At 40.2% G+C, this 22233-nt stretch overlaps 1 protein-coding gene across 3 annotated transcripts in view; it reads left to right on the top strand.

The window, feature by feature from the left end:
• arnt2 (aryl-hydrocarbon receptor nuclear translocator 2) overlaps window positions 1-22233 on the top strand; it is a 316675-nt gene that overhangs the window by 52818 nt on the left and 241624 nt on the right. For all 3 annotated transcript variants that reach the window (XM_067971628.1, XM_067971629.1, XM_067971630.1), the window contains one exon: window positions 1066-1279. In XM_067971628.1, coding sequence (XP_067827729.1) covers window positions 1066-1279 — 214 coding nt within the window. The remainder of the gene's footprint in view (window positions 1-1065; window positions 1280-22233) is intronic.

Raw genomic sequence — 22233 nt, 5'->3', positions numbered from 1 at the left:
TGGCAAGAAGTAAGCCTTCAGGACCCCGAATGGAACTGAGGCAGCTTACCAGCACAGGACACTGGTAGGCTTTCTGCTGTTTGTGCAATGAGGACCTCCCTGCCTGTTAGAACATTGGCTTGCAGTGTTATCTGGGCCCCAGTGAGAAGAGACCTGGCTTCCAGTGATAGCTGTATGCTTCCAAATTTGGTTAACCAGCCAGCTTAGCTTATTAATCAACTGTGCCCCGCATTACTGCAGACCTTGCCTGGCTTACCAAGTAGGAATTGCCAGGCCTGTCACCTTGGAGGCAACTTGACCCAAATAGCCCACACTTACACCACTAGATGCAGGAGCTCTGGTAAAGGTGCACATGACCACGAGCAGAACAAAACTTGTAATTGTCGAACTTGTAAGTGATGGTTCATTCTACGCCTCCACAAAAAGGGGGAAAATAATCAGATGAACTTGGTCTAGGGACGCATATATATTCAAAGAGGCAGTATTTACTAACATTAGTTTTGTCTGGAAAGTTACTCCTGCTAAAGATCCATGAGATTCCCAACTTTACTGAAATTATAACATTTATATCCGACCGCTAATTTTGAGGATCTTCAAAGGATATGCATTTTTGCAGCTAATCACATTTTTCAATTGTGATTAGAGAAAAATGATCTCTAGCAATTTGATTTTCTCAAGTGTTTTAAACCGGATTACACGGTATCAATTCCTCATGTCCCCCTCACCGCCTCCACACCATGAGAGTTGCTTGTACCGTGCAGTTTTATTCTAAAGGGGCAGTCAAAAAAAAATGGCCTGTGACGTACTTGCTGAATATAAACAGTGTGTGGATAGCATATCATTTATAGATTAAAAGAGCGCTACACAAATGGCAATAGGCGCAAAAGGTACACAAAGGAAATGGAGAACTTACTTTCAATCTATTGAAATGTGTCTTCTCTAAATCTGTGCATGATCGAGAATAAGCTATTAATAGTTTTATGGTACATCATAACAGATGCTTGAGTTATGCAACTCACTAGATATTGCAAAGTGTTTTATTTTTCTGCATTTCTTTCTTTCAAGGAATTGAAGCATCTTATTTTGGAGGCAGCAGATGGATTCCTTTTTGTAGCTACATCTGAGACTGGAAGAGTCATCTATGTTTCAGACTCTGTTACACCTGTTTTAAACCATCCACAGTCTGAATGGTTTGGAAGCACCTTGTATGACCAGGTTCATCCAGATGATGTGGAGAAGCTCAGAGAGCAGCTGTCTACATCAGAAAGTTCCATGACAGGTAAGCATTTAGTCTGGTAATGAAAGACTGACATGTCAGAGAATATCAAGACTGCTTGAAGATTAGTAGATAACTATTAGAACTGCATTGCCTCCAGGTAAGTACCATACCAGTCCTGTGTTCAGCCAACAAATAGCTGTGACAATAAATCTTACACTGAATGTTTGTTTAGAAATTAATGAAATTAAAAAGTGCATCTAATAAATGGAATGACTGAGAATAGTTGATCTTCGAGCTTTGTCTACATCTTAATTCTCAATCCATTAGTTCACAACGGTCTGTCACAAGGAAGAGAGCTGCACTCATTGTGGGTGAATCATTCTATCGTTTAGTCAGGGACCAAGAGCTCTGATTTTAACCTAACTTGCCCGGTGGGAATGGGGCGGGTTCGGGTCAGATGCCCGTTTTACACCCTGTCTGATTTTACTCTCCATTGAAGTTAATAGAGAGTAAAATCGGGCAGTGTCAAACGGGCGCACGGCCCGATCCCAACCCAAACCCGCCGGGCGGTTTAGGATAAAATCGGGGCTAAGGTTTTTTCCTTCATGAATTCTAATGTCACCTGCACATTTCGCTATTGCTGGAAGACTGTAGATTGTAAATAGGCTATTGTGTGACTATTAGTAAATGTGATTATTTGTGCTGCGTAAATTGATAATATCTTAGTTGATGAACGTGACCCTGAAGACTTTACCATCCCCTCGATCTTTTCTCTAATAAAAACAAGTTCAGCTCTGAGAGTTCTTTCTCATAAATGTAGAGCCTTAAGTTGCAGAATCATTGTGGAATTGTCATCAAAGTATCAGTGACTTTTTGAAGTGGCGATGCCCAAAGTTAAATAACTTGCATTTCAGTAGTGCCTTTCATGACCTCAGGATGCCCCGAAGTGCTTTTCAGCCAATGACCTACTTTTGAAGTGTAGTCACTTGTAATGTAGGAACGTCTTCTAGACAAGAGTTATAATTTGTTTTTGTATTTATAGTCAAATACCCTCCTAGAAAGAATATGCAACAGAATGAATAAGGAATAAGTTATGGGGTAGCTAGAAAAATATATTTTGTATGCCAGTTGCCCTGCCCTTTGGGTGGGAGGTATTATGCGTAGCACTAATATTATGATGTATAAAAACAAAAAAAATTGCAAATGCTGGAAATCTGAATTAAAAACCGGAAATGCTGGAAATATACAGCAGGTCAGTTAGCATTTGTAAAAAGAAAAGGCAGGTAAATCTTATGAGTGTGTACCTTTCATGGGAACTGAGAACTGTTCATCTTTCAGTCCTCAGTTCTGATGAAGGGTACATACTTGAAATGTTTTAACCTTTCTCTTTACAGATTCTGAAAGACCTATTGTGTACTTGCAGCAATTTCTGTTTTTGTTGTGTGTGATAATTTTGATATAATGAGCATTGAATGAAATAGCATTCTTCGCTCTAAATCATTTCATTGATGAAAAAAGGAGATAGGAATGGTATTAAGCAAGTGCATTTTGCATCATTTGTTTACAAAAGTAACCACTTCAAAAGTAATCCATTGATTACGAAGTGCTTTGGATGTGAAAGGTACTATATAAATGATGTTTTTTTTCTTTCACTTGTTGGACATACTAGAATGCTAAAACACAGAACATAATGTACAATGCCAAGTACATTGTAACATTGTAGTTTTGCTCTGTGTAGCATCCTCTGTTGAAATGGAAACATATTTCTCAAATTGCTGCTTATCTTCTATATCTATCCAGCCTTCAGTCAGCATACATTAATTCATTTGTTTATACTTCCACAAGTGTCTTTTTTCTTTATTGGTGGTTTTAGCTGAGGGAGAAATGTTGGCCAATACATCAACAGTACCCCCTGCTCTTCAAATGGTGTCATTGGATCTTTTACATCCACCTGACCAGAATGTGGCCCAAGTTTAATACCTCAGTGCAGCAGTCCTTTATGCTGCACTGAAATGTGAGTGTAGATTATGTACTCCAGTCCTTAGTGGAACACACAACTTTCTGATTCAGAAGCAAGAGTGCGATCAACTGACACTATTGTGTCTCATTTTGGTCACCAAAGGAGCATTTGAAAGGAAACAACGAAAGATGATCAGATTGATTCCTGCATTTAGATCTATTGAGCTACAAGGACAGTTTTGAAAACCAATAGATTCTTATTTGAAAAAAGATTAAGTGGTGCCGCATTTTGGAATACTGGAGAGAAAGGCCACAAACTTAGGATCACTAATTATTGCTCAGTTGAGCTGTTGGTCTTTCCCCAGGGGAGATGCTGGACAGCTGCCAGTGGACGTGATGAGAGTCATCACTGGACCATCTTTATTAGGAACTTCCTTTAGAGCTGGCCTTGAGAGAAGTAGTAGTAATGTGTCTTGGGAACAATAAGGGGGTTTACACCTTCATCAAAAAAGACATTATTCCTGTTCTTAAAATTAATAAGAGAATTATTAAGTTAGAATTTGAAAGAATTGGTGTGGAACCAGGTGGGGATAATTGTGACTCATGATTCGAAGCTCAGGAAAGCACGAGTGTGACATGACTTGTACTTTAGCCTCTTTTTTATAAGCACCTGGAATAAAATAACACGGAGCAGGGTGAATGCAGGGTCCCGTATAAGGAAATGGACAAATTCCTGTTTTTTGTTTTGGGGTGAGGGAGGCAGTGGAGGAGAATGGGATGATGTAGGCCAGGTGCTGGAGCATAGTAGAGGCCAAATAGGAAAAAGATTTCTATCGGAGTAAGCTGGATGGGCCCATCAATCGTTTAGTTAATCCTATGATGATTTTATTCCATTAAAACTCTCTCAGGTGCACAAAAAAAATCTTTAAATGACAACAGTGTTCATTTATAATATTACCAGCAGGTGGTGCTGTGCAATCACATATATAGGTAGGTCGATCAAGCTGAAATCCTTTTGCACTAGTTATCAGGATGTGGACGTTGCTGCCAAGGTCGTCATTTATCGCCCATCCCTAGGATGAAATAAATATATTTATCTTCTAAAATAAGTTTCCATAGCACCATTCCTGGGCGGGATTTGTCATTACATAAACTTGTTGCGTACACAAGCTATTTATGTTGGAAAATCATTAGAAAAGGCAATAATTTCAGTTTCAAATTGCAGAAGTTTGTTTGCAGAGGGTGTTTGTAGTTGCAGGAATAAATGTGAAGATGCTTCCAAATATAGGTTGAATTAATTGATTCTTTATGGACACAATAATCAATCTTCTATGTACAAAGTAAAATAATGAACTTTTAAAGCTCTTCCTGATCAAGTGGTAATTTAACACTGAGATATATCTTTCAGTGTGACCATTAGTCTCTCAAAGGTCTTCTCTAATGTAGGAATCAAATAGCATGCAACATCGACTGTGTCTAGATTGTTAGTTTGTTTCCTTGGTAAAAGGCGAGCATTAAATTATTAATTATAAATTGGCCAGAGATGACTGGTGCTTTGCAATTGCAGCAAGTGACTATTAACTTCTTGTATCCCATTGGGTTAGAAATTGGAATTGCCATGATTTCAGTGGCACTTGAATTTTATTTTAATTTTTTTAATTGTATATTCAAGAGTTTACATGCACACAATATTTGAAGCCATTGCATGTTTTGATGACATGGTGCTTGCAGGATGGTACATTGATGCATGAAGGTTTTTTGGCATGGTTGTACAGTTTCTTCTTGATCCCTGGGGTTCAGTTCGGTATGGCAGGGAGGGTCTTTGCCTATTCATAGTCCTCTTGGGCAGGGTCGCTGGGTGATTTTGCTGGTCCACTTTCTCCTCCTGGGAGGTGATTTAGGTATATTTGCAGGGAGGGCTATGATATATGCTCAGTGAGCCCTCTGGAATGGAGCCCATACTGCGTGGTATTTCTGCAGTTGCAGATAGAGGCCAAATATTAGTTGTTCTCATTGAGCTATGTCCCACCAGTTCTTCAGCCACATGTTTGTTAAGGGGACAGCAGCACTCCTGCCACGGGGAGGGAAGGGAAAATTCAGGCAGAATTGACTCACTGACTTTGGAGCCCAAGATCCCTAAATCATCGATTCCAGAAAGAGCCCAGGGCTTTGCATAAGACTCCTGTTAAGGGGATGGGGCTATGTTGCAGTACCTCTGGAGATGCCATGTGCTGCAGGGTGCTTTGCAGTTCTGTGAAGCTGTCAAACAACACTACAGAGATATTAGTGGTGCACTCCTCCATACCTGTCATCACATCTTGCAGGATGCTTTGCACACTCCGAAGAGGCTCAATAAATTGTCATTGTTCAGAAAGGAGCAATCTTTGTATACAGGTCCTAAATGGTACCAAACTCGGAACTTAGAATCAGCCCTCAGACAAGTCCCTCTTGTGCCTTTTCTGTTCACCTTGTATGTCTATGCCCTCAACATTTCATATAACTTGATGATGTTCCTCCTCTCTCTGCATTATATGTTTGAGAGTCTCTAATTTTTCCTCATTGTTCATCCCTATTATACTTGTGTGCACTCTTCTCTGCCCTCTCCAGTGCAGGAACGTCCTTTTTGCATGTGGTGACCAGAATTAATTCGTGTTACCTGACCAGTTCATTGTAAAGCCTCAGCATAGCCTCTGTAGACTTTTACTGTACTCTTCTGGCCATATAGCCCAGCATTCTATTTGCTTCTTAATTACCGTACCACATTACCTAGGCTCTGAAAGTGATAAGTGTACTCTCTTCCTTTATCTATTTCTCAGTCTTATGCTGATTTTATCCCATCCATTCTGTATTTGTGCCACACAATTTTTTCCATTGTAATACTATATATTTATTAATATTAAATTTCATTTGTCTGTCCTGTTGCATAGCTGATCTAAATCCTTCTGCAAATCTTTAACTGCATTCTCTGTCTCTGCTGTTCTCCTATTGTAGTGTTGTCCACAGATTTGACAAGTTTACAACCAGTTTCAGTCCAGGTCACTTATGTAGATTAGAAAAAACAGGTCCAAGAACTGACCCTGTGGAACTCCATTCAGCAACTTCCTCCAGTCTGCTTCCCTTGCACGTACACTATTTCCTATTTTTGAATTAATTTCTAATTGAGGCCCATGTTCTTCCTCTGATTCCCTCAGCTTTTAAGTTTAACTGGAAGTTTTTCAGTTTTCTCAAAGTCCAAACAGTACAAAATGGAGTTGCACTATCTACTTTTTTTTGTTAAGGAGGTTTGTTGGGCTTGGCCTTTCCCCTTTTAAATTCATGCTCGCGGTTTCCTAAGTTATTGCTGTACAGTTACTCCTCCAGCCTGCTCATTAGAATGGTTTCCATTATATTTGCTAATGGCACTCTAGTTGTCTGGGATGAAGTCTAATAAAATTGAAACAGGTTGTTCGGAATGACCCTTGCTCTTGGGCAAATGTACAGGAACAACTGAAAATGCTGGAAACATTCAGCACGTCTGATGAAAGGTCATCGACCTAAAACGTTAACTCTGTTTCTTGCTCCACAGGTGCTGCCTGACCTGCTGAGTGTTTTCAGCATTTTCTGTTTTATTTCAGTTTTCCAGCATCCACAGTATTTTGCTTTTGTATAGCAAGAAAAATCTGCTTAGTGAAGACCATGCCAAATCTTACCACAATAAGGAAATATTTTGATCCTAGTGCTAACACTGTGGGATCTTGGAACCAGCAAGTGTAATGCTTGTTGAATTTGTGCTGGATTTGCCAAGTTTGGCCTCATTATGTATTCATGGCAAGTTCTCAGCCCTGATTGATGAAAGTGAGAGTGGGAGAGAAATTAGTTTAGGCTCATTTAAGGGCCCGAAATGGTTGTTGCATTCACAGCGCAAGCCAGAGGCCTGAGGCTCATTCAAAATTGGGCCTTGGGCCTCATTTGAATAATTCTGGTGAGCTGCAGGCACCTGTCATGCCTCCTGAGGCAGCTCGCTGGTTTCCTCTTCACCAATTTGGGCTGGGTGTGACGTCAGCGGTGGCCCTCAGGTAGGTTGGGGGAGGTGAACATGAGTATGTTTGAGCCAGAAGAAGCACTCCTCCTATTCCTGACTCCACATTAAGGTAAGTTAAAGAGAAAAAAACTTACCTTTCTGTTGACAGCCTCCAGCAATCCCTTTAAGTACCACTGGTTGGGCTGCAGAATGAACCGAAAAAACTGAGGGGTTCATGCCCGGCACCTGCTCCGCTCACTTTCTGAAGGGCCTAATGCCTGTTTAAGACGAGTGCCAGGGACACCTGAGTATCACCAAAGCTAATTTGGCATTGGACGTATTTCAAGCCTTGGGGCGCAGGACATAGCCCCCAAAATTGGACCTTTTTGCCCCCGTTTCTGGTCTGAGAAATAGGTCTAATTGTTTGTTTAATAGAGACTTTATAGGTAGCTTAAATCACTAATGTCATCTTCTAAATATATGGTTAAAAAATAAATCTGTAACTTAGAATGTTCCTGAAAACTGAATACAACGGCTGAATGTATCCATAACTTGAACAATGTTTGTAAACAATTTTACAACACCAAGTTATAGTCCAGCAATTTTATTTTAAATTCACAAGCTTTCGGAGGCTTCCTCCTTCCTCAGGTGAACGTTGTTGGAAAATCCAACAACGTTCTCCTGAGGAAGGAGGAAGCCTCCGAAAGCTTGTGAATTTAAAATAAAATTGCTGGACTATAACTTGGTGTTGTAAAATTGTTTACAATTGTCAACCCCAGTCCATCACCGGCATCTCCACATCTTGAACAATGTTCACCAAGTAATCACGTTCATTACAGTGAAAAGGACTTGGGATTCAGAATTCCACGACTTGAGCCGTGCCAATATTGATCTGTTGAATTGATGCAGATGTGGTAAGCCGTTGGCTGCGCTGCTACGAGGCCCGATTTGCCGCTGCGGCGTTTTCAAATTACTTTCCCAGGAAATTTTAAGTTCACAACAGGATCGAGGCACGAAATGGCGTAGGTCACAGATCGCACCATTCCAGGAAATTCTTGGCCACTTTCTTTGATCAGCCTCACTACTTTATTTGCTAAACTCTCAGATTAGAAAGGGTCTTGGAATTTACTGTGAAATGTCAGAATGAGCACTTTGTTAAATTTATTGTGCAGTGAAAGGGATCTTAAGCTTCTATAAGCCGTATTCTGGCATTTTTTTAAATAATCGATAGACTGTTCAAAGTGGTTTCCACAGCTGGATACAAGAGCTCCTTTTACTATATGTGGTCTTCCAATATGTTTGTATGATTTGAAAGATCAGCTTTAGTGTTAAATTATAAATTGAGCAGTGCTCTGCTTTGTTTTCATAACTTGCAGCACTTCTGTTTCTTACATGTAGAAGCAGATGGGCCAAGTATGTTTTCAGGTATTGATGAGGCGAATTGCCTGAGGTTTTCTGCAAGAGGAGAGTATCTGAGTTATTTTTGTTTATTTTAATTGGAGTTCAGTGATTGGTCACAAAGTTTCCACATAACCAGAGTATTTTTTTAAAAAAGTCTAGTGATTTATCTTCAATTTGTTGTCTTTGCACATCCTTGGTATATTTTTGGCTTTTTAAACTTGTTTTGCAAGGTGAGTGATAGCATGTGTCCAGCATCATGGTTTAAGCTTTTCTAAATTCCTTACAGATGTCCTTTTTAAGTCCATCAGTGCTTTCATAATTAATGCAGGTTTTTTTTAAATCAGCCTGCTTTAAGTTTAATTGTTGCCGGTCCTCATTTTGCTATTTGAGGGCAGTGGTGCCATTTGGAGTTTAAAACATTCATAAAACTTTTCAGTTCTACTCGAGTATACTGTGGACCTACTAGTCTTCTGTCCTTTATGGTGTCTCTGTTCTCGTTTACAGTGGTTACTCAAAACAAACGTAATATCCATTAGATACCATGTAGTAGAAACTATTTCAATGGTCAACTTCCTGGTATTTCTGTTGCTGGGAGTCCAACTTACTGATTGATTTTGCGTCCCTCTACAGACTGATGGATTTTTTGCTGGAACCAACCAACGTTCATTGATAAGTTCAACTGAATTTCCTGTTTCAACGATTAATACTTGTGTTTTGTGGGCCAAAGAATTTGAGTTGTAGACATCCTTTTCTTGGCAACCCATCTTCTAGATAATGCAGTTCTAAGCAAGTCTTTTAACTTAAAGAATAATTTCAGAACCAGGGTACATGAATACAAAATAGATAAACCACCAAATGAGACTAGAAATTAGAGAGACGGGGAATAGCCTCCCATCAAAGACAGTGGATGTGTTGTTTATTCTGTTTTCTTAAATGGAGCTTGACAAATTTCTATTTACTAGTAAAATTGAAGGTTATAAGTACAAGTGCAGACAGAGAGGATCAAATGATCCACAGGATCGTATGTTTTTCTGCTTCTGTAACTAGACATGTACCTGTAGAAAGCAGCTCGATGGGTTTGAGTAATGCAGTTTGTAGTGTTGGATTGATATCTTTGAGTTCTGCTTGATTATCTTAGCGTAAGGAAGACATTCTTGGAGTTCACCTCTAAGATGTTTTCTCTAGTTATGAGCATCCCTTGGGAATAAATTAGAGGGTCCATGACTGCAGTTTGAGCAGGGATCATTAGCAGGGGTGGGCTGGATGGCCTTTTATTTTATCATGTTTTTATGTACCCTATCTGAAAAGGCAGACTTTTTAACGAGGAATGTTGTACCTGAGTGCAGCCAGCTGGCTGTGGGTGCCCTGCCTCTGGCAGTTGTCTCTATATTATAATTACTAACCTGTCATCATGCAGGCCTACCACTTGAAATTCTTCAATTACAAGTGGAAAATATATGCAATATGGTACCCGAGTAAAGAACTGAATCTTTTAAATGTCAGCTGATCCAGTTCCTCCATTATTTACAGAGCGTTTGGATCACAACACTGAATGCCTTGGTATTGTTTGCAGTAGAATTGTTACCATTGTAACTTTTAACATTAAAATTTTTGCTAATCAATGTTTTATGTAAGTTTTTCAATTATCCCTGGTAGGTGGCAAATGTTAGAGATATCATTATTGTGGATGTGTGTGGGCTGAGGAGACTGCACCTGTACATTCATGCAGCTTGACTTTTTCTGCTAGGCAATTGTGTAATAGATTGAACTGAATCAGTCATTCAGTTGTTCTGGGCGAGTTAAAGACGTGCTAGGCCAGGGTTGCTCCACTAACTTTTGGTTGTATTGTTGCATTGAATATTCCATGGTGATTTGCCGGCCTGTCGGCTGATCAACTGATTGGGCGGATCGCCTGTATGTTGACCGATGTTGGATATCTCATTTGTTTGTATCAGATGCACAGGACCGCCAGTAGTCATTATTCCCCTGGGGCAGGGGTCTAGGTGCTGAGTCCTCTCAATTCTGTTGGATTATGGAGGTTCTAGAGGAGCTGAGTTCAGTGCTGCTACACTCACTGATGTATATATGAAGTAACATTCTTTGTAAATAGGAACACAAGAAATAGGAGCAGGAGAAGGCTATACGGCCCCTCGAGTCTGCTTCGCCATTCATTGAGATCATGGCTGAACTTTGGCCTCAACTCCACTTTCCCACCCATTCCCCATATCCCTCGATTCCCCTAGAGCCCAAAAATCTATCAATCTCAGTCTTGAATATACTGAATGACTGAGCATCCACAGCCCTATAGGGTGGAGAATTCCAAAGATTCACAATCCTCTAGTGAAGAAATTCCTCCTCATCTCAGTCTTAAATGGCCAACCCCTTACCCTGAGAATATGCTCCCTAGTTCTAGACTCTCCAGCCAGGGAAAACAACCTCTCAGCATCTACCCTGTCAAGCCCTCTCAGAATCTTGTTTCAATGAGATCACCTCTCATTCTTCTAAACTCTAGAGAGTATAGGCCCATTCTACCCAATCTCTCATCACTTTCATTCCTGCTGTCTGGGCAGAGGAGTATCTTAGCGTGCCTTGCAAGGCACTGTATGCTGTTCAGTGTAAAGCTGGTTTTATTTAATTCTCCCTAAAAATGTAATTTAGGAGCATAAGTTGTGATCCTATTCTGTTTAATCGTCTTTTGGTGATGTTACTAAAATTATTTTACAGTGCATCGGTGATGTGATTAAACTAATGGTGTCACTGTTAAAAAATGAAATCAGTTTGTACATAACTAATCTATATAATTAAAAGTCTTGTGTGCAGCAGCCTCACACTTTAATGATCGGCTGTGCAGCACATTTAGTAATCTGCCCCATTTTAAATCTGAATGTCACACTTCAAATCTAATAACTGGCTTAAGTTATCAGGATCTGTTTCGTTAATCATTTTGATTTGCTGAAATATCTGATTGCTACCATTACCAAACAAGAATGAGGAACCATCTCCCACAAAATAAGCCAATCAAATTGTTCAAATGACTTCTTTAAACTTTTGGCTGCTATTTTCCTATTTCAATTAGATTAATGTGTTCAATTAAAAATATCAGTTCTAAAAACAAAATCACTAAACTTATCAATAAAATGATTCTTTTAATTTTAGAAATACTGGCTAGGAGCTCTCTTCCCCCCAACACACACACAGACACACACACACAATTACACACACCCCTCTCTGAAGCTTGAATTTTGTTTCAGAACCAGAGCTTGGCTCTTGGTTTGCAGGGAGTTCCAGCTCCTGTTGAAAGTTCTATGTATGTGTGTGAGAAATGCATCAAGGAAGTTGAACTTTTTACCCCACTCCTGTGGAATTCCACTACCCAAATACTGCAAATTCATCGTGGGAGGTAGATGAAGCAAATTATAATGCAAACGACCAAGAGAGGAGGGAAGAATAAAATTATAACTTGCAGCTTAAGCAAGTTGGCTAAAGTGGTAGGTATGTGGTATCACAAATAATATATTTGTGAGCCCTGTACCTTTCAGCATCTGTAAGGTATATACTATTTTTAACCCCACATCAGTCAAGTTACGTTGCTTTGGTATATTAACTGTACTGCAGTGGTGGAGTTGTCACGTTTTGGCTGCAGCCAGACTGGTGGTAAGTTGCAAAACTGCCTTCCAGGCCTGAAACATTTGTGAGCAACACCATAGGAGGCCTTCTAGTATTACAGAAAAATATGCTGATCTTGCAAGATTAATGAAACCTCAGATACATCCGCAGTCATGCAATAGTTATTAAATTAGACTTAAAGGGCTCCAACCATATCCTTGAGTTAAAAGTATTTACTAAGGTTGAGACATGAAAGTTATTGGATTGTCAGAAATACAATGAATGGAGGTGGATCAAGTGATGTGCGTAGGCTGAGTAAGAGGTGTGTAATATCTAATAACTCCTACAATATTTTATTTCCTTTCATAAATCAGATGCAAGGAAAAGCTCGGATTCTGTAAATGCCCATACGTGTAATGCTATCACATGTCAGTGGGTAAGTAACGCGGGCCTTAAATCAATGTCTGCTGTAAAAATAATGTACGCTCAGTACAAACAGTTCTGCCACTATTCCCGTCTGTGGGATGTTTGTATGTGTTTGACTTTTAAGCTACTAGAAGCTAGAGGGTGCAGATGGTTTGCAGTCCTTCAAGTCTTGTCATTTTTCCATCCCTAAAACAGATACTTCTGCACAGATTTAATATCAGAGCTACCTATTTCCTGTTATGTTCTTTTCACCAATGGCAATTTAAAGGAATTGAAGAAAAATAATAGTATTCTGTTTTTAAAGTTTTTCTCAGTTACTTTGATCATCAGGTTTTTGAATCAAAGCATTTTACAAATTCCCTGGACGTGAAGTTTGGGTTTGTAGTATAGAGAGTTCAGAGTGTTGCAATAGGAGATTGAAACTAGGAAATGTGAATTTTGAAACTTTGAGGATATACATTCATTGATGAATAATGTAAAATAAGTTGGGGGTAAATCTAAATCTCCTATATATTGTTGAGAATAAAAGTACAACACATGAATTCATTTAAACCTGAAAGATCTTAATCTTGGAAGAACATGTGAGGACTCGATCAGTTTAACTTTGTGGTTTGTGTGATTCTTGTAGACGTTACATGATTTACGTTACAATGTAGAGATAGATTAACATAGTCAACCTAACCCTGTAGTCAATTGCATGAAACGTGTGTGTCAGTAGTCAATAGCATCACAGTAATTGAAAAGCCCCATTAGAAAACAAAGCTTTGCAGTAATGAAACTGCACACTAGGTGGCTCCCAGATAAAAGTCGATTACATCGAGTTACATCAAAACTACAGCACAGAAACAGGCCATTCGGCCTAACTGGTCAATGCCAGCATTTATGCTCCACATAAGCCTCCTCCCTCCCTATTTTATCTAACCGTATCAGCATATCCTTTTATTCCTTTCTCCTTCATGTGCTTATCTAGCTTCCCCTTAAATGGATCTTTGCTATTTGCGTCACTACTGCTTGTGGTAACGTGTTCCACATTCTTACCACTCTTTGGGTAAAGAAGTTCTCCTGAATTCCCTATTGGATTTATTAGCGACTATTTTATATTTATGACCTCTAGTTTTGGACCCCTCCACAAGTGGAAACATTTTCTCTACGTCTATGCTATCAAACCCTATCATTATCTTAAAGTCCTCTATCAGGTCACCCCTCTGCCTTCCCTTTTCTGGAGAAAAGAATCCCAGCCTGTTCAGCCTTTCCTGATAAGGATATCCTCTGGTATCATCCTTGTTAATCTTTTTTGCACCCTCACCAATGCCTATATATCCTTGTTATAATATGGAGACTAGAATTGTGCACAATGCTCCCAATAAGTGTAGTCTAACCAAGGTTCTATACAAGTTTAATATAACTTTGCTTTTCAGTTCTATCCCTCTCGAAATGAACCCTAGTGCTTGATTTGCCTTTTTTATGGCCTCCTTCACCTGCGTTGTTACTTTTAATGATTTGTATATCTGTATCCCTAGATCCCTCTGCTCCCCTATCCTGTTTAGACTCTTATTATCCAAGCAGTATGTGACCTCCTTATTCTTCCTACCAAAATGCACCACCTCACACTTCATCTATATTGAAATTCATTTGCCAATTACACGCCCATTCTGCAAGTTTATTAATGTCCTTTTGCATTTTGACGCATTCTTTCTTTGTATTAATTATACCCTCCCAATTTGGTGTTGTCCGCAAATTTTGAAATTGTACTTCCGATTCCCGAATCCAAATCGTTAATGTAAATTGTGAAATACAGTGGTCCCAGCAGCGATCCCTGTGGAACACCACTTCCTACCTTTTGCCAGTCTGAATAGCTACTCTTAACCCTTACTCTCTCTTCTGTTTTGTAACCAGTTTGCTACCCATTCTGCTACCTGTCCCCTGACTCCACATGCTCTGACCTTAACCATGAGCCTACAGTGCAGTACCTTATTGAAGGCCTTTAGAAAATCCAAATGTATTACATCTACTGCATTACCCTTGTCTACTCTTTCTGTTACTTCAAAGAATTCAATAAGGTTGGTCAAGCATAACTTTCCCTTCTGAAACCATGCTGACTATTCTTTATTATATTTTCATTCTCTAGATGTCTTTCTATTACATCTTGGAGTAAAGATTCCATTATCTTTCCTACCACTGACGTTAAGCTAATTGGCCTATAGTTTCCTATCTCCCTTGTTCTATCTCCCTTTTTAAATTTAGGAATAGCATTAGCTGTCCACCTGTCCTCTGGCATTATTCCCTTTTCTAGTGAATTTTTATATGTATGTGATAGTGCCTCTGCTATCTCCTCCCTAACTTCTTTTAATATTCTTGGATGCACTCCATCCGGACCAGGAGTTTTATCCACCCTAAGTTTGATTAGTTTATCAATTATCTCCCCCCTTTCTATCTTAAATGTTTTAATATCTTTATCGGTCTCTTCTTCTAATGTCCTGCCCACCTTGTTAGTCTCCCTGATAAATATGGAGGCAAAGTAACTCTTCAGTATTTCTGCCATTTCGCTGTCGTTAACTGTGAGTTAATTGTGTGCATCCCTTAGTGGCCCTATCCCTATTCTGATTATGATATTGTGTTGAAGTCAATTGAATAGATTCTTGGTGTTTTAGTTACGTGTGCACTTTTTGGCAATTACATATCACTCTTAATGTGCATATAAAAAAAATTAAGTAGATCCTTCAGCCAGATTGATGTAGAAATGATCTGATCATTGTAAATCTATAGCCAATTAAAGGTGTGCTCTGCAATGACTCTTCAGTTGGTGGATCCTAACTTCAGCATTTGAAACAGTCTCTTCGAAATTCTGTAGAAATTTTTGCAGTTAATGTGTTAAAAATGTAGCAACAAATGTCTCCTTTAACATCCTTCTCGTTATGTTTGGAGTGCCTGTTATCACGAACCAGAGATGATGATGTGGAATGTTTTAAACCACGTAGCATGGGAGAAAATTTACACTTGAGTGAGATTGAAAATTTATTTTCGCAAAATATTCCATACTTCTGTCTTTTTGTGCGACTGATTGTTATACAATCATGCATCCCTAAAATAAGTAATAAATTTGTGAATATTGAATAAAATTACATTTGAGGAATGTGCTCATCTGAGATTTGGCTGCTGGTATGTTTGCGTCTATAATATATCAGTCCTGTAGAGATTTTAAAAAGTATTGTCTTTCATATTTGTTTCATTTCTGAATTATGTGGCTTAACCTAATGCTAAGGGAGTTCTCATAGAATCATACAGCATGTAAAGAGGCTATTCAGCCCATCATGCCTGTGCCAGCTCTTTGAAAGAGCTATCCAATTAGTCTCACTCCCCTGTTTTTTTCCCTCAGCCCTGCAAATTTCTCCTTTTCAAGTATATATCCAATTCCCTTTTGAAAGTTACTATTGATTCTGATTCCACACCCTTTCAGGCAGTGCATTCTAGATCATAACTTGCTGTGTAAAAAAAAAATTCTCTTCATATCCCCTCTGGTTCCTTAGCCAATTATTTTAAATCTGTGTCCTCTGGTTACCGACCCTCCTGCCAGTGGCAACAGTTTCTCCCTATCTACTCCATCAAAACCCCATATAATTTTGCACATCTCTAGTAAGTCTCCCCATAACCTCCTCTGCTCTAAGGAGAACAATCCTAGCTTCTCTAGTCTCTCTGAATAACTGAAGTCCCTCATCCCTGGCACCATTCTAGTAAATCTCTGCACCCTCTTCAAGACACTTGCTGGCTCTGTGTCTGGATCAAGCAGTTGGCTGTAGTCAGTCTCTTTAGAACTCCACAGCATCTCGAGGCTAATTTTAGTTGCAAGCGCAACCAAATTCCACAGTATAAGAATGTAGATTTTGCTCTCCAGATTAGGGGTTTTCTCAATATAGTAAATATTTTAGAAATACCTCCTTCCCTTAATATTATAGATTTTAAAATACTGTTTAAAAAGTGCTTTTTGTTTAGAGAAATTGGGTGTCTTAAACTATTCAAAATCAGATTACTGTTCTCAAACTAATAGCTGGCTCTTAACATCTCGCTGCCCTTTCCCATAGCCAGGTGGGACAGCACACTGCTAAGCAACAGCTAGTTAAACAGGGCCCCTTGTTTAGAAATGCTAGCATTTACAACACTGAGAGCTTTGCGTTCCGCTGGTCTCCCATGGGAGGTTGGGCGGGCGTGGGTGTAAATGAGCACGGGGTTGTGTGCCACTAAGGGGCTGCACCCCCAAGTGAGTTTCTGCATTTCTGCCAATTGTGATGTTGGACCTTTGCAGCACTTGCCCACTGATGCACACAGGCGAATCCTGCACTTCCAACATAGCAAAGTCATCCTTTTGGGATCGCCAAAGCCGCATCTTCCTGGGAGTATCAAGGGCCTGATGAATGCTTCCTTTCACCCTCACCCCGCCCCCACCCTGTAGGTTTCCTTCGGAAGATGTTGGGGGAGAGTAAGGAGGAGTAACAATTTCTGAGATCAAGTTGCATTTTAACCTGAAAGCATGTTGTCGCTGGAGTCCTGTGGAGGCAGTGAAGACACTAGTCTCTGGTTCAATATTCTGTGTTCTGGCAGAACATTCTATGCTTCGACAACCCTGAAAACAAAATTATCCTAACCTTTCTCCACCTTCTTGGTGACCATTTTTAATAGATGATCCCCTCATCGCTGACTCCCCAACCAGAGGAAATTGTTTCTATTAAAACCCTCATAATTTTAAAAACGTCTATTAAATCTCCTCTTAGACATCTTGGTATCTCAACTCTCTCCTTATATCTATAGTTTCTTATCCAAGCACCATCCTGATGAATCTATGCTATGTACTCGCTATGGCTTTAATGGCCTAGAAGTTGCATAATTAATGCGTTAAACAGCAATTTGTGGCGAGGAAGAGATGCACCATGAGTTGCGAATCACCACAAATTGCTGGATGATTGGCGCGGCTCCTCCGTTAATGGGAGCTCCCAGTAAATTTCAAGAGATTGCTGGATTTGTGCCACCTATATGAACGAATGGCATCTCAGATATTTAGGGCTGTTATTTCATGTCGTAAGGACTCTATTAATGACGTGATTTATGATCCTGACACGAAATTCAATCGTGGAAGCCCAGGAAGGGAACAATTAAAACTCTGGAGTCTCACTCCTGCACATAGTAAATTTTTCCTAGAGGTTTTTTAAATTTAAAATGTTTTGATATTTTTGCTTTTCTTTTCTGTCTCCTTTCTCTCTTTCTCAATCCAATCATTCTTTCCCTTTTTTATTTCTCTTTTTGTATCTAATTTGACTCTATTTACCCTATTCACCCTATTTCCTTCTCCATTGTTCCCTCTGTTTCATTTTCTATCCTTAAATTTAATTGGTTAATGAGACAGACCATTGGATCCGATGTTTAGGAGGTCCCAGATGACCTGTTGACTTTGCCACACTGTTATCAATTTGTATTTCTAGCAATTTGCAGTGCAAAAATAACACGACCTGAAGGGTGAGGAAACAAATCGAACTCAGGGTGCTCGCTGTGAGATGCCCCACTCCAGCATTCTCTAGGCCATTGTGTTCTTTGTAATGGGGCACCCAAAACTGTGCACAGTACTTTAACTGTGTTACACCAATGTTTTGTACTAATGTATGACCTCATTACTCTTGTACTTCGTATCCTTAAATATAAAACGCTAAATGTGATTGTTTTTTTATGGTTTTATCTTTATGGAATTTTCTTCCCATTATGGGTATCTAGTTGTTTCTTAAACAAGTCCTGGTATTAAGCCACTCTTTCTATTGACCCGTTCTAGCTGTTGGTCACTCTCCTTGTAAACCTCTGTCCTAAATTTTCACATGACAACCTGGACTCTTATCAATTCTTGCCTAGCCATATCTCTGTGGTGTTTTGGGTTACTTTCTCTCTTCCTTGAAATGTGTTTGTGACATCCCTTTTCGATACTTCAGAATCCTAGTTTATCAAGTTGTTCCTTATTCTTTCAGTAACTGGAGATCAGCCTAATTGCTCTCCTTTTCCCCATGTAGGGTCTGAATGGCCCCCATATGTCACAGTGACCAGAACCAAATGAGGTAATCTAGATACATAATGACCAGAGCACTGTACAACTTTAGTATAGATGTTGGGATTGAACTCAACTGTTATGGCAAATAGCCTAGCACCTCCATTGAATTCAGAGAATAATGGAGAAGTGAATCCAATGTAAGCAAAAATACAGCAAGTCCTTGTGCTAGTTAACGCTATATTAACTGGCACTTCAGTTCGGCACCAGTTGGACTCAATTCCATTGGCCCTGGTGGGAACTAGGCTTAGTGTTTGCCAACGTGTAGAATGGGGAACAATCTCAGAAATGGATAATACCGAGGAATAAACTCCAATTGACACACTCGTATGGGCAACATCCTTTTCGGCTTTTCTGATCAGTTGCAGAAGAAATAGTTCTCTCTTGATGCTGACTGGTACCAATAAATATGGCCAAATGTCAAAGTTGGGAATTGGTCAGCTCACCTTCACCCTGGAAGCATCTGTTCGCAGCCTTGGTGGTTTCAACTCTGCCTGACCCCAGTTGGCTATTGGTGCTGGTCTACAGCTGTCATGTTTCACTCCAAACCATTTTTGTGTATTAAAAAAAACAGACTTCTCAACTGGTAGAGGGAGGCAAAAAGAATTCATGTCCTTGTCTTGTTTTACCAGTTTATTTTGGGTGGTAGGGGGCTAATTTCGCACATCTGCTTAAACTCATTTGTCTGTGGCCTTAAGAGAAAAGGGGAAGATAAAACCTGCAAAGGATGAAAAAGTTGACTGTGCACAATCCTTACTTTTGGGGAAGGATGATTTTAGTAGTTTTGGCGAATTCTCTTCTGTTCTTCCCTGCCTCCCCAATCCCCAGTACACATGGAAAGTATGCTTATCACACATTGATAATCAGGTACCTTGGGTGTACACTGGCATTACTGTCTGAATATTGGACTGCATGTCCATTCAGTCCCCTTTTCAACTTTATTTCCCATGTTCCTGCATTCAAGGCTTCCTCAAAATCCTTCCTGTTGGTTGAGCCCAAAAGTTGCTGTCTAGGATCATTGGTACCTTTGCAAAGCAACTGACATTCTGGGATTGAATCCCACATCCTGGGCCAGTGGTTTTCAAACTTTTCCATGTGGGGGACCTCTGAAATTAAAAAAAATTGTTATTAGATTGTGGCTGATATGGGTAAGGCCGCATTTATTGCCCATCCCTAGTTGTTCTGAGAAGCTGGTGGTGGGCCTTCTTCTTGAAGCGTCGCAGTCCTTGTGGTAATGATGTTCCCACTATGGTGTTAGGGAGGGAATTCCAGGATTCTGACCCAGTGATGATGAAGGAAAGGGGATACATGTCCAAGTTAGGATGATGCGTGACTTGGAGATGCTGGTATTCCCACAAAATTGCTGCTCTTGTTGGTAGAGGTCACAGGAAAAGGAGATGCTGTCAAAGCAACCTCGGTGAGTTGCTGCAGTGCATCCAATGGACCATACATACTGTAACCACAATGTGCCAGTGGTGGAGGGGGTGGATATTGAGTCTAGTAGTAGGGACACCAGTCAAATGAACTGCTCTGTCCTGGATGGTGTTGACCTTGACTGTTGCGCTGACCCATTCAGGCGAGTGGTGAATATTCCATCACACTCCTGACTTGAGTCTTGTAGATGGTAGAGAGGCTTTTAAGGGGTCATGAGGTGAGCCAATCGTCAGAGTACCCAGCCTCTGCCCTCGCTTCTGAAAGTCATTGTATGTTACCCAAAAAAATGTTTGTGTATAGTGTAATGTGCTTGCAAGTCAACAAATATAGAACAATGTAGAAACCTGATGATCTCTTGGACCCAGTTTGAAAACCTCTGTCCTAGATTGGCGTATATTGGATCAGTTTGCTATAGCCTTGATGGATTTAATTCTCACGGGCTCAGAGCTTGAGCATGGATGCTCATATTTCTTTGCTTTAGAGAGAAGACACTGCTCAGGATTGTGCTAAGGTCAACTTTTTCATCCTTTGCAGGTTTTATCTCTCCCTTTTCTCTTTAGGCCACAAATAAATGATGTGAGCAGATGTACAAAACCAGCTGCCTACCACCCAAGGTAAACTGGTAAAGCAATCGAGGACCATATGAGAAGTCTTTTTTTAATCCACAAAAATGGTTTGGAGTGAAACGCAACAGCTGCAGACCAGTTCTAATTAATATAAAAGCTCATGGAAGCCATAGTGAATGAGCAGCTGTGTCATAATTGCAACAGTCTGCTGTCTGATCAGTTACTTTCAGACCAAACTAGTCTGCTTGCGACAGTTAGTGATATGGTTGAGAACTGAAGCAATGTTACTTGATGTTCAAAAAAGAAAGCACTTGCATTTCTATTGCACCTTTCATGACCTCAGGATGTCCCAAAGCGCTTTGCAGCCAATGAAGTGCCATTGAAGTGTAGTCACTATTTTAATGTAGGAATCATTAAAAGAAAACAAATTTTAAAAGAAGCAAAAGAGTAACCTCAATTTTTCTAGTGTGTTCTTTGTGGCCTAACTACAAAGCTTCGACTTAGAGTTCTCTGTCCCTTCTTACAGATCCTGGAATTTTCTAACTTTTCCTCGCAGACCCTGGATGACTTAAATCTCTTCACTGATTTTTTCTGACTGACCTCATGGACGCCAACCTCCCAATTCTCTTGCTTCACCAACCCCAGACCCGCCACTGAGCTGGTTACCTCTGCTCATCAGCCTCTCCTTGACCAAGTTCCTTTCTGTGCCTAACTCTGCCTCATGTTTGTGTAATCTAAGTGACCTCTCCCTGGTCTGAGGCTGAACCAGACTATTCGCAACCTCGGCGTCCTATTTAACCCTGAGCTGAGCTTCCAACCCCATAGCCTCTTCATTGCCAAGACCGCCCACTTTCACCTCTGTAATCTCACCAGTCTCAGCCCCTGCCTCAGCCCATCTGCTACTGAAACCCTCATCCATGCTTTTGTTACCACCAGACTCAACTGTTCCAATGCTCTACTGACTGGCCTCCCTCCTTCCACCCTCCTTACACTTCAGCTCATCATAACTCTGCTGCCCATATCTTAGCTCGCAAAAGTCCCATTCACCAATCACCACTGCGCTCACTGACCATGCTAATATATTACCCCCAATCCCAATCTTTTGTAACAACCTCTTGTGTGGCACCTTATTGAATGCCTTTTGAAAATCTAAATATACCACATCCACTGGTTCCCCATTATCTACCCTGCTAGTTACACCCTCAAAAAACTCTCATAGATTTGTTCAACGTGATTTCACTTTCATAAAACCATGTTGACTCTGCCTAATCATATGATTTTCTCAGTGCCCTGTTACTACGTCCTTAATAATATATTCTAGCATTTTCCCTACTACTGATGTCAGTCTAACTGGCCTATAGTTCCCTGTTTTACCTCTCCCTCCTTTCTTGAATAGTGGTTGATGATTTGCCAGTGGGTCTTGGAAGGGTAGTTGTGGCCTTGAATTTAAAATTCTCATCTTAGTGTTCAAATCCCTCCATAGCCTCACTCCCTCCTTATCTTTGTAACCTCCTCCAGCCCTACAACCCTCAGAGATCTCTGC

This window comes from Heptranchias perlo, chromosome 34, assembly GCF_035084215.1.
Source record: "Heptranchias perlo isolate sHepPer1 chromosome 34, sHepPer1.hap1, whole genome shotgun sequence".
Taxonomy (NCBI): domain Eukaryota; kingdom Metazoa; phylum Chordata; class Chondrichthyes; order Hexanchiformes; family Hexanchidae; genus Heptranchias; species Heptranchias perlo.
This window is presented reverse-complemented; position numbering and strand designations above follow the sequence as displayed.